Raw genomic sequence first — 13,782 nt, forward strand, 5'->3', positions numbered from 1 at the left:
TAAAAATGACCTCTAATAAACGCCCCCCCCCTGGGAAAATGTAATGCCCCCGGGGGCGTTTATTCAACGAAATACGGTATTTAGCACTGTAGCTCAAAATCAAATTTTCCTACTTCTGGGCTCATTTGCTGTATATGGTCACATATACCAGGAACAGTAACAAAATGTCAAATGTGATGGTATTTTATTTTGCAGGGGATATAAAACATACATACGGCAATATTTAGGGTTAGGATTTTTGAACTTAGTTTAAAAAAAATAAAACAGCGCAATGATTTATAGTGCGCTACGCACAGGTACAATGCCTAGACGTTGATCCAGAACTACAGCCCCACATCATTCCATAAGCCATTAAACAACAATACAGGGACTTGCAGCTAAGCAACACACACCCTAGACATTCCACAATAGATTACAACATGGGTTACAACGAGACAATTAGCAGTAAATTCCTTGTCCTGGGGAATTTCAAGCTACATTGTAACTTGATTTTTTACACAAGAGCGTACTCACCGCTGCCGGGGTTTGAACCCGCAACCTCTCGCACCATAGCCGAATGCCTTATCGACTGAGCTAACTTGACTGCTTATGGTTAGGATTAGGATGGGGTTAGGATGAAGTTCAGGTTTAGGCTTAGGGTAATGATTATAGTTTATAACCAAGTTATAATTATTGGGTTTTCACACTAATGAGATTCAGAAGATTGACCTGCATCCAATTTTACATACATACAGCAAAAAACTCAAACAAACCCAAAACACCACAAAATCTGGATCAATTGGGTCTGTAGAGAAAGGTTTTTTCACCGTCGCCTTATTGAGTTATAAAGTTTTTGCATACCCTGTTGTCCCTGAGTGAATTTGCCTGAAGCTGGTGGTACAGACTCCTTGGAGCAGCTTGGTATATCCTCCGCTTTAGGCATTTCTCCACCAGCTACAGGTGGCTGCTGGAACATAGATAGACTTCCACCCCCACCACCCGGAGTCTGTTGAAAGGCCTGTGCAGCCATGGCTATACTCTCACCCATGCTACTCATACTAGCTAATAATGCTCTGGTTAAATCATTCTCATCTTCCTCGTCTGGGTGTTTCTGTGGCTGCTGTAATCGAGCTTCTTCTATACTCATTGAAGGCTGGATATTAAAAGAAGAGAACAAAATGAACAAATTAATCAGGCGGAAGAATCAAATGAGTGAGGTTGAGCAAAAATAAACATCAAGAAAAGGTGAACAATGATGGCGCTATTTATCTTAAATTGTGTTTTCGTTATTACAAGGGGCAGACACTGGTATAATCTCATTAAAAACATAAGAAAAAGAGGAACAAATAGCAAGGAAATTTTCAAAAAACTTTTTAAATATCATAAAATGTAAGGACTAACTTCTATTATTTGGCTAAATAAAATGTAAAATCAATGTAAATCCTCAATTTGCACACATTATATTTTCGGAAAAAGTTTCCGAAATAAAAATTAACCATAAAAAAGCAGAAAAACATGAAGAAGTTGATAAAGAAATGAAAATCTATCTCAAAAATAGCTAAAAATATATGTTTATATTAGTGTGAAAGCTGTTGGTATTGATGAGGTCTAGAGTTGATGTTATATAATGTTTGGTAAGAAAATTTAATAAATGATCACATCAAACAGCCGTGAATTTTAAGTGAGTTACAGAAGGGAAAGTAGACAGATTATTCCCTGCAGTGAGGGTAAGCTACCCTTTTTTTCTATTAAAAAAAAATACCAGCTTTTGGTTGACAATACTCAATTTAGCTGCCCGTGGAAGGTATCAAACCTTTTAATCCAGCCCTTGAATTAAGGATCAGAAGGAGCACGGCACCTTTTTAGGGCAAGTTGATAATTGCCTTGGATTTTCACTGAAAAGGCAAGGCAGCATGGCAGTTTGTAATATTTCAAGAGGGCATCATGGCAACTGTTAAAAATTTGAGAAGGGCACCAAGGCAATTTCTCAAAAGTGAAGAAAACACACACAAACATAGATAGATGATTTTATAATGAAGGGGCAGGGCTGGGGCACCGACAGCAACTTAAAGGCTTAATGTACGATTTCCTTCAAATTTTTAATTTGTCATTATATACTCAAAATGCTGAAATAATATACTAGTAATAATTATCGGGAATGGTTTCTGTCCATTTTGAGCTGAAATAACAAGGTAATGTGAAAGAAACACTGCTTGTTATTTTGGCCGTTTAACACGCAGTTCTATGGGAGGACATAAAGTCATAATTCTTAAAATTATGACTTTATGTCGAATTTTGCTCTGTTTACCTACAAACACAACACATTTGGCTGATTCAATTTAGGTGCAAGTTGTGACATGTGTAAACATTACAAATATGCCAAAAAATCAGGTTTGAAAAAAATTAACCAAATTCATATTATAAGATTGTACATTATGACTTTAATTAGAGGGCACTGCAAGTGACTGCCTTGGGTAAAGGACATATTTTGAGGGCATACGGAGGTGGGGATGGGCACCCACGGCAAAATACCATGGGTGCCGTGGGTTAATTCGAGGGCTGCTTAAATCTGTTATCAAGACTCAAATCTGTTCAATCTGTCACACAAGTTGAAAACGCATCTTACGCATAAAGCATTTTGAAAATGATCTTAATTACTGTATTTCATATCCAATGTTCATAATGTACCCATTTTTTATGGAAATGTAGCATGGGTGAGAGTATAGCCATGGCTGCACAGGCCTTTCAACAGACTCCGGGTGGTGGGGGTGGAAGTCTACCTATGTTCCAGGAAAAGGCAAGGCAGCATGGCAGTTTGTAATATTTCAAGAGGGCATCATGGCAACTGTTAAAAATTTGAGAAGGGCACCAAGGCAATTTCTCAAAAGTGAAGAAAACACACACAAACATAGATAGATGATTTTATAATGAAGGGGCAGGGCTGGGGCACCGACAGCAACTTAAAGGCTTAATGTACGATTTCCTTCAAATTTTTAATTTGTCATTATATACTCAAAATGCTGAAATAATATACTAGTAATAATTATCGGGAATGGTTTCTGTCCATTTTGAGCTGAAATAACAAGGTAATGTGAAAGAAACACTGCTTGTTATTTTGGCCGTTTAACACACAGTTCTATGGGAGGACATAAAGTCATAATTCTTAAAATTATGACTTTATGTCGAATTTTGCTCTGTTTACCTACAAACACAACACATTTGGCTGATTCAATTTAGGTGCAAGTTGTGACATGTGTAAACATTACAAATACATGTATGCCAAAAAATCAGGTTTGAAAAAAATTAACCAAATTCATATTATAAGATTGTACATTATGACTTTATTTAGAGGGTACTGCAAGTGACTGCCTTGGGTAAAGGACATATTTTGAGGGCATACGGAGGTGGGGATGGGCACCCACGGCAAAATACCATGGGTGCCGTGGGTTAATTCGAGGGCTGCTTAAATCTGTTATCAAAACTCAAATCTGTTCAATCTGTCACACAAGTTGAAAACGCATCTTACGCATAAAGCATTTTGAAAATGATCTTAATTACTGTATTTCATATCCAATGTTCATAATGTACCCATTTTTTATATACAAATATATGGAATTTAGGTTGCAATCTTTATAACATGTTTTTTTTTTTTTTCCTTTGAGTGCACACTGTGCTTTAAATAACTTTATTACTATTTATTATTACAAAACCCAAGAAGGAGGGCACTCATGTATAAAAGTTGTAAGCATCCGTGTGAATTAACTTTCAAAAATGACCCTAAGTGAGGATGTCAACATTTTGTGAAACTAACCCTAAATAAGGATTCTACTCAAATAAAAACACCCTAAGCGAGGAATTGAAATTCGCCCCTAAACAAGGAGAGACATTATAAAAACACCTTAAGTGAAGAATTGGCTTGAAATTAGCTCCTGAACCAGGATATAGACATTGCATGTGTTAGTATGAGTGTCATTCAGTGATGATGATCGGCTATTCCTGGCGCTGTCGGTTCCAATATTGTTTTAAAATCTGGCTTGAAAATTGCCCGGAAACCACTCTTCTCCTGAATGCAGGACAAAGAGCCCCAAAACGGGCTGAAAATAAATAAAAACATGTGAATTGGACTCACAAAAAACCTGAATTCAGGCTAAATCCTGAAAAGTGGCATAATCTGAGGGATTATGGATCAGCATGTCTCTCTAAACCACAGCTAAAATTTATTCATTAAAATGACTTTCACAAACAAACAAACAAACATACCTTTTCCGGTATTTCTTTGACTCTCTCCATAGTCTCATTGAAGGCAAGTGATAATGAGGCCATTAACTGTTGATGTTCCTCAGACAATTCAGGAGGCGGTGGTTTGACTACCTGAGGTGATAGCGATGTCTCGGACACCTGTTCTTCATCAGCTGAAGTCTCCTGGGGGGTTTTGATCTTCTTGATTGGTTTCCTTGTTTTAAGACGCTCTTTATCCCACAAACCTGTAAGCAAAAGGGGGAAAATAATATTTAGGGCTTTAAATATTGAATTTTAATATGGAGGATGACTGCCGGTGCCCTGGACGAACAGGCGATTGGGCCTGGTTCTTAACCCTACCCGAACCCATTGGTTTTTTGCTATCGGAAGAGAAAGAACAAACAAAAAAGGACAGAAGATGAACAAAGCTAAGTCACTTGGCACCCCCAGGATTTGACCCTACGAACCCTTGCATGCCACGCACAAGATCACCCCTGTACCCACAGGGGTTTCGCTGGCCTGGTCAGCGACTCCCTGGGTACGACCCAGGCTAATTGCATCATTGCAACATGTGTAATCCATGCATGCTCAGTGCTTTTCATAGCTGAGATTTAGTGGGTTTCAGTTCAGTTCAGTTTTACCCTTGTTCTTCAGCAGCAGAATTCTTCTGTGGGGTTTTGATCTTCTAAATCGGTTTCCTTGATAGATGTTTCATTATACCACACACCCAAAAGGGGAAGAGCTTTCAAATATTGGATTTACATGTAAGAGGATGACTGTCTGCAGCCTGGAAGGACAGGGGATTGGGCGCCTGGTTTTATTTGTTTGGAACATTATTAACCCCCTATTCTATTACCCCCCATCAATTTCGTGTCATATAGCACAAAATGGCTTAATATGCATGTAAAAAATATTTACACAACTAAGGTTTATCTTTTGAACAGTTTTGATAAGTTATACCTTATCTACATGTATCATCAAAAAACCTTTTTTCCTAATATAACTACCATAAATGTACACATCATAAAATGGTTTAAAATGTTGGAAATTTGCCTATTTTAACCATTTAGCCAAATGTTGCCCTAAAAATAGCCCAAAAATGTCCATAAACTTTTTAAATACAGTCCAAATTAACTCAGATTTCGGATTATTATATGTAGAAACATGGCAGTGTATTTAAAACTGCATGAAAATGCCACATTGATGTATTTACAATACACTTCAAAAATGTAAATCAAAATATTTTTTAATCATATCTGGCTATGAGCTCATTAATTATTTATGAGCTAATTTGATTGACAGGGCCTGTTCTTCATGAGCAGCAAAAGTCTTCTGGGTGTGGGGGGGGGGGTGATCTTCTTTATTGGTTTCCTTGTTTTAAGATGTGCCCTATCCCACAAACCTAAATGCAAGGGGGGAAATAAAATAACTTTCAAATATTTCATTTAATTAAGGGATGATTATTGATCGCATGTGCCCGGTTTTATTACCAGGAGCAATAGAACATGTTTAACTGCCAGTTCTAATGTACCAGTGGTTGGGTGAAATCATAGCAAGCTTATGTGATATTGGCTTCTTTGCTCATCTACAGACAGATGGTGGTGTAAAATGAGATATGTGGCTGTACATTTGACACCACTGGGCAATATTAGGCCTTTATAATGATAATATTGAATGGTTTATTTTTGGGTGAATGTGTTGCACTTGCTGAAAAAATATTGTATTCAACTACGATTCGTACAATATTTTTATAAACTTGTGCAAAGGCATTACAATTAATTAGTTAGTCAATACAATTAATCAGTCGGAAAATTGAATGTTTGCCATTTTTCAACTCATGAAAATATTCTTACCATGAAAAAACATTCATTATTTGATTATACGCTGGTGAAGTTACGTAATAATCGGATTAACTACCATAGCAATAGGTGAAAACAATTTTTGAAATATACTGTGCTGCACTGATACGTTCACGAGGTACCTCAGCATTGAACCATATCATGCTGATCACTTGCACCTGTAAGATTAGTATCTTTGAAAAGACCAGCATAGTCAATCTATGATTGCAGACATACACAGGTTATGAGTGTAACCTGCTTGTAGTGCAGTGCGATATGTTCAAAATTGTTTTCACCTATTGCTATGGCAATTAATCTGAATAATTACGTAACTTCGCCAGCATATACATCAGGATTCAGACATAGGGTGGATCAGTTCATCACTAAATTGAACATGACTGCTGTATTGTTCATAAAAAACACCCAACCCAATTTTTTTTTTAATTTTACTTTTTTTTTTTTTTTTAGAAAAAGAGACCAAAATGCAGAAATCTCCATGCTGTATCATGTGAAGCATAAAAACTGGCAATTGCTGCATGTCTGACATCAAAATTTAAATTACACTGACCTGGTCAAAATCTCAACTTCCATCAGTTCAGTGCCAAATTATAGAATGCTCATTTGGAAGTGAGTAGTATCTCGTATAATTTTCAGTTAATTTTCAAGCTTTTTTCATTGAAAATATACCTCTAATACACGGATTTACAATGTATTTGTGCCGAAATTCATTCCCACAATGCAATATGCGTATTGCATAACAAAGAATATTGATTAACCTCGAACTGTATCTATTGTTATGCAAAACGCTTATTGCATTGTGGGAAGGAATTTCGGCACAAATTGACTTCCGGTAGAGAAACCCTAAATCCGCGTATTAAAACCCTCTTTTAAAATTTCACGCCCAAGGGTGCTTACTAGCCTCAATACTGTACATGTACTTACGTCCAACTTGCATTCCAACATCCAGGCACTTCTTCATACGACAGTAGGCACAATGTCTTCTCATGTACAGATCCATCTCACAAGTCCCTCGTTCCTCCATCTCGCATTTCAAATTATCTCGTTTTCTAGCATTTCGTCGAAAGAAAGTTTTACACCCTTCACAGGTCAGAGCACGGTAGTGCATGCCGTTAGCCCGATCGCCACAAACCATGCATATCATTTCAGCTTTTGGATCCGTTGGTGAGTGAGTGCTGTCTGGTTCACTTTGAAGTGGAGCCATATTACTGGAAAAGAAAAGGAAACTATTTGGTGTATCCTTGGTGTAAGATTTTCCAGTGTCTACTTTTGACTTGAGCTGTCCAAAACAAGGGTGGATGGCCCCTGGCTAACACCCTACCTGCAGTTTTCAGGGTTGTTTGATTTAAATCACTGATTTAAATCAACTTTTTTCATTTTTTACCATTTTTGATAAATATAACTTAATTTCTTTCTTAATTTGACTGTTTTACATCATTCCTGATGTTTCTACAACCTTTGGATATAATCAAAATACCTTTATGATGTCACTTTATCTTTTGTTAAAAATTCATCTCCAAGGTGCCGAATTCAACAGGTTTTTCCTCATGATTTTTGCCAAATTTTTTCTTTGAAATTTTCACATGTAAAAACACGTTTTGAATTTTTGTAAATACCTGATAGTATTGTGCATATGTTTAGCATTCCACTGGTCTCTTTTGAACTTATTATGGGGTATAGCAGTTCTTGAAATTAAAAAAATCAAAAAAAATCGATTTAAATAAAAAAATCTGATTTTTTTGATTTTTTTAAAAAAATAAAAAAAATCAACAACCCTGGTTTGTACAATACTAGGTTACCGGAAACCTGGCGTAGCTCACAATGAGTCATCCTATGGAGCAGGACTGGGGGAGGGGCAACCATGATGGGGAGGGGCTAATGGGTGGGAGGCAGCCATTTTTCTGCAATTTTAGTATTACCCTGATTATGCAATATATGTGACATGATCAAGGGGAATGAGTCACATGTCGGCCCTGGTCGAAAATGTTTTACACATATTTCTAAAGAGGACATTTAGAGCTTTCAGAAACTGAAAACCCCATGTTGATACGAATTTTCTTTGTGAAGTTACGTCAATTTATCAATCGCTGAAAACAATATAAAACAAAAGAATTGTAACACTTTCTTTGCCAATATCTCAAAATCAATATTAGCAACATCCGACTCATTTCCCTTGATCGTGTCACATATACATAAAATAACTACAACAACAAAATCAACAACCAACGTTTTGGGAAAAATACTCATATATAGGCTGTGGGTAAGACTTTCAAAAATCGCATATTCCTAGCAGCCCTACAATACCTACATGTATCATCAGAAACATCTTGCCTATCATCGAAAAACACCAATATGGAATATCAGAAACATCGATCATTAGAAATACTGTACCTATTGTCAGAAACACCTCATCACCAGAAACACCTTACTACTTCCCTACATGTATCATCTGAAACATCTAAAGGAACAAGTACCTATTATCAAAAACACCTATCTAAGTTAGAAACATCTTGCATATCATTAGAAACTCCTTACCTATCATCAGAAACATCGTCGTCTATGCTCTTTTCCCTTTTGATAGCCACAGCTGGTGGCACATCTTTCTTTGTCCCCTTTTTTTCTTTCTTCATTTTCACCTTTACATTCGGCTCTTTGGTTGTCGGGGATGTGGACGATTCAGGAGCAGTAGGTGGTGATGCAGACTCTTTAGATTCCATCGTAGAACAAATTTGGACAGGGTACGACTGACAACCTGAGGGAAACAAACATGGAGAGGGCTAGAATGATCAAATTGTCAATTATTGCAAACTTGTTTTCTGTAAATAAGCATGGGCAATATCGCTGCCTACGATATCGCCATTCTGTCAACAATGAGATGGCCAAGCGGTATCGGGAGCTGATCTGTCGGCTGGGATAATCAAATCAGCGTGGGTTCAAGTCGATCCAGGGTGTACATGTACCATGCTTAGTATGAGCATTCCCCAAGGAGAATTCATTTGCCTATGTTCCTATAAGGTTAGAATCCTATCATTACGTGTAGTTTACTGTGAGGTAAGGTTGGGAGTGAGTCCCAGGAGTTCAAGTCCCGCCCGGGAAGCCTATTGTGTGGGGGCCAAAATATAGTTGCGTTAGTCGACTATTGGTTTTCAATAGTCGTAGTTGCAACTAGAGATCAGTACCGTAAATAAGGTTGGGAGTCCTGCCCGGGAATCCTATTACTCGGGCAAAAAATTCCCTACCCGGGTAACAGCAGTTCCAAAAAAGATTTAGTCGGCCATGACTGGGTCCCCGGCGCACCAAACTGGTGTTGTGACTGTCCAATTGGGTGGATTAAGGGGGTACGACACCCCCGCCAATTTTATGCCTATTTTTGCATTTTTCTCAAAAACCATAGCACATTGGTGACAAGTAAGATTATAGGAGCAAGGACTACAACATACTATACTGAAAATTCAGCAACTCAAAGTAAGTAGTTATTGATTTATTGATCAAATATTGGTTTTCCCTTACTGTAACCCCACAACTGTTGTCTGTGCTGAAATAAAATTTACAGTGCAGTAGTTGTAGTCCTTGCCCCTATAATATACATATCTTACTTGCAGGGTTTTCTTTAAGCATTTTGCTGAAGGGGTATTCTCAAATTTTTTTGACCCTTTCAATTGTGAATTTTTCCTCTGAAGGAGTCAAAAACATTGCCCAAGGGGTATTTTTATAATATTATTTTTGAAGACATTTTTAACAAGATGTGTGTTTTTGGAGCCATAGGCATAGATCCGGGGGGGAGAAATCTCCCCAATATTTTGCCAGGGGATGGTCCATACAATCATCCCCCAATGTTGACGCTGTATGTGGGTTTCTGACCAAATTAACCTCATATTTGGTCATTTAGCCCAAAAAGTGCACATTTTTTGCTTGTTTTGCACGAATTTATTCCACTTTTGCACCATATTTCAACAATGGCAAAATTGTTTGTACCATAAACTTATTCTTTCACCAAAAGGTGCTGGATTCAGTATACTTCAAGACATTTTTTTCACCATTGCAAAATGAAGACCTAATTGAAGCAATTTGGTGGATCATTTTGGCACCATTAATGTGTAAAATTTTAGTTTTAAAAAGCCGAACATTTGTGAAATGAGCAGTCCATGGACATGATCATGATGGAGCCTTCGGACGGCAAGTTTTCCCTATTTATATGGTAGGCCTATAAATTGTGTTAAACATAAATTGGCAAATGTCGAAAGCAGAAGTGAATGTGGCCTTTTGTTAATCAACTACGAAGGGTGATGATACCCCCCCTCAGAAATAGGAAAATTTGGCAAAATGAAGACCTAATTGAAGCGATTTGGTGGACCATTTTGGCACTATTACTGTGTAAAATTTAAGTTGAAAAGCCGAAAATTGTGAAATGATGGTCGGTCCATGAAGAATTTCGTTGTCACGTTTTCCCTATTAGGTTTATAAATTGTGTTAACAATAGGGCCTATTAGCAAATGTCGAAAGCAGAAGCGAAAATGTTAACTTGTTTATCCACTACGCATGTGTTTGGGGGGATGTTCACCCCTGAGAGGGAAAATTTTGCAAAATTAAAGTCCAAATATTGAAGACATTTGGTGCATCATTTAAACAGAAAAGAGGACCCGAACCAAATTTGCAAGATTTCAAACTCACTGACACTCTACATTTTAGAGACTCGCAAACACTAAAACATGCATGGATCAAAGCTTACAAAAATGTGATGGGCCCTACATATCGGGAGTAGGTCCTAAATGCCAAAAGCCGAGAATAAATGAACAATATCGTGTGTTTCTCTAAGCAAATCTTGCAATATCTGAACGCGTACGTTTTCAAGATTTTGTACGCGTTGGACTTTGGGACTTTGGATTTGAAGGAGTCAGCAAAGTGCCTGAACGCGTAAATATGCGTGTTTTGTGCGTTAAAGAAAACCCTGCTTACTTGTCCCTAATACGCTATAATTTTTAAGAAAAATGCAAAAATAGGCACAAATTTTGGCAGGGGTGTAGTACCCCCTTAAAGCAGCTTAAAAATCTATGTTATGTTGTATTGTGTTGTAAACTTTCATCATTCTATTGTCTATGTGTAACACAGGTGATGAAATGCAGTTTCAAATCCCCGCCACGGACGCATCATTTCATACACTGTATTTCAGGTGGGATATACCCAACGGGGACCCAGCTATGGCTGCCATTGAAGTGTAAAAATGCATGAAATTGGATTCGTCTATAATAGGCCTATAGTATACTCTAATATCAAGTCATGTTTAAGTCTAAACAGAAGCAAACTTGGGTCAAAGGTTTGATATGAACCTTTCAGCTGTATCCTTTGGCTCTGTGTGGCCATCAGTCGGGGTGACCTTGTGGGTGGGGATGGGGGAGGTTGGGTGAGGTGAGTGAGTCACTGTGATTGTGTGTATGTATTTCCCTTGGGATAGGCCTACTATTTTAGTCCCTATTTGTAGTGAAATTACAAAATCACTCTGATGTATGTATGTTTAACTCTTTAAAAGTCTTGTCATACAATGTATTCTTCGTGCACATTAGTACCCCCCCCCATGTGGGCCCTCCCACATACCCAAAGAGGGGGGAGTCAAAAATTTGATGAATCATCGTTTTTATATTGCGCATATAAATTTCAGTCATGTAAGCCATGTTATTAGGCAACTTTCCTTCGCGAATCGCCAATAAGCCACATTTTCGCGGCAATTTAATTTCGCTGAATCAAAAAAAAAAAAAAAAAAAAAATTAGAAGCTTAAAATGCACTGACCACTGTTTTCCCTGTCAAAGTTTCCGAATTCATGACCTCAATTTTCTCTTGTTTTCGAGTAGAATTTTTATCTTACTTTTCCCAACAGAATGCTGCAATTAATTTAGAAACAAAATATAATTTGCGAACTTTGGCCAACACGTTTTACAATGGAGGTTGCCATTTTGGACATATCCCATCATGCCTTTGTACATAGTTTTGTTTTAAAACTTTATTTTTTCATTCTACAACACTAAATAATAATATTTTGATAATTTCTAAAGCGTGAAAAAATATTTAAAAACATTTTCAAGCTATTTTGACACAAATGATGCGAGGGAAAGGAAACTTGTGCCAAAAACATCAGGATCACTATTTTCAAAGCACTGAATGTATCAGCACAAGCAAATCAATCATCCAGCAAATTGTTGTGAAAAAAGTTTTTTGGAATTTTTATGATCCTTCATATTGTCATGATAAAAAAAGTTATGCTAATGATGTTACAAGGTAAATGACTAAAAAATAATAATTTATGCCATAACATTATGATAAAGGGTTCACAAAAAATAACTCCCCCCTAAAATTACAGAACACTTTTTTGCATAACTTGACATACATTTCGTGGATTTGAAAAATTTAAAAACCTGTGAATAAAGGAATTGTTTTTCTACCCTCCCAACGTTCTTTCGTCTGAAAATCTTTTTGTTTTGGCCAAAAATAATCATGTTTTCTAAAAATGATGCTTTCAGAAAAAGTTGCACTTTTCAACATCCTCATTTATGTCAAAATTAGCTTCAACAAATCATTATTTTGCACTACGTGATGGTTGCATGGGTGACTCAGAGTTCAGAGACAAAAAGGTGAAGGAAAAAAACCCAATTAAATCAATCGTAACATTGATACCGAGAAAGTTTTGTACATTACATGTATGGGATGTTGAAAAGCGCAACTTTTTTTAAAGTATCATTTTTGAAAAATGTGATTATTTTTGACCAAAACAAAAAGATTTTAAGAAAGGATAACTTTGGTAGGGTAGCAAAAAGATGCCTCTATTCACAGGTTTTTAAATTTTTCAAATCAACAAAATGAATGTTAAGTTATGAAAAGAAATGTTTTGTAACTCTTAAATTGATTTTACCATTTTTGAAACACTGGCTCAATCAAATCTTCTAGAAAAACCCCGTACATGTCAATTAGTCATTGTTTTATACTGCAAGATGATTGCATGTGTGACTGGGTAATCATATACATAAAAATTAAAGAAAACAAAAACACCATTAAATAAATCAAAACATTGATATCGAGAATGTTTTTGTACATTAAATGTATAGGATGTGGAAAAGTGCAACTTTTTCTGAAAGCATCATTTTTGGAAAATGTGATTATTTTTGGCCAAAACAAAAAGATTTTTTAAGGAAAGAACTTTGGGAGGGTAGGAAAATGTTTCCTTTATTCACAGGTTTTTAGATTGTTCAAATCAACGAAATGTATGTCAAGTTATGCAAAAAAATGTCTTGTAATTTTGTCTTGTAATTTTAAGGGGGGAGTTATTTTTTGTGAACCCTTTATTATGGTTCAAAATAGTGACATTCAAGATTTAATTGGTTAGGGTTGCTAAATTCGGCACCAGTTACAAGTGTATTTTCACAAATGTAATTTTGCGGCAATTTAATTTCGCATGAATTGGAGGTGCTCATGAAATTTGCGTAAATTAAATTGCTCATGAAATTAACTTGTTTTACAGTATATGAATCTAAACTTTTAAAACCTCTTTTTTAGGATGAAGGAAACATTTTTTCAAAAAAGTCTAAAACAGGTTGTTATGTCTAAAATGGTCTCTTTGGGGTGCTAAAATTGCCTGGGCTTAGGTATCTAATTTGCATATTTTACTGTATAATTTTGATTTGAACAAGCTAAGATAGCAGCCTTGAAGAATATTACATG

The 13,782-nt window shown here is 36.5% G+C and overlaps 1 protein-coding gene across 1 annotated transcript in view; it reads right to left on the bottom strand.

Annotated features, from left to right (window-relative positions):
• The window catches only part of LOC140169216 (vitamin D3 receptor B-like), a 42,126-nt gene that overhangs the window by 12,487 nt on the left and 15,857 nt on the right, over nucleotides 1-13,782 (bottom strand). Inside the window, exons 2-5 of the mRNA XM_072192473.1 lie at nucleotides 8,610-8,826; nucleotides 6,999-7,282; nucleotides 4,240-4,463; nucleotides 804-1,132 (exon numbers count right to left, since the gene is read on the bottom strand). Of these exons, the coding sequence (XP_072048574.1) occupies nucleotides 804-1,132; nucleotides 4,240-4,463; nucleotides 6,999-7,282; nucleotides 8,610-8,791 (1,019 nt within the window). The 5' untranslated portion in view covers nucleotides 8,792-8,826. The remainder of the gene's footprint in view (nucleotides 1-803; nucleotides 1,133-4,239; nucleotides 4,464-6,998; nucleotides 7,283-8,609; nucleotides 8,827-13,782) is intronic.

Source organism: Amphiura filiformis, chromosome 14, assembly GCF_039555335.1.
Source record: "Amphiura filiformis chromosome 14, Afil_fr2py, whole genome shotgun sequence".
Lineage (NCBI taxonomy): Eukaryota > Metazoa > Echinodermata > Ophiuroidea > Amphilepidida > Amphiuridae > Amphiura > Amphiura filiformis.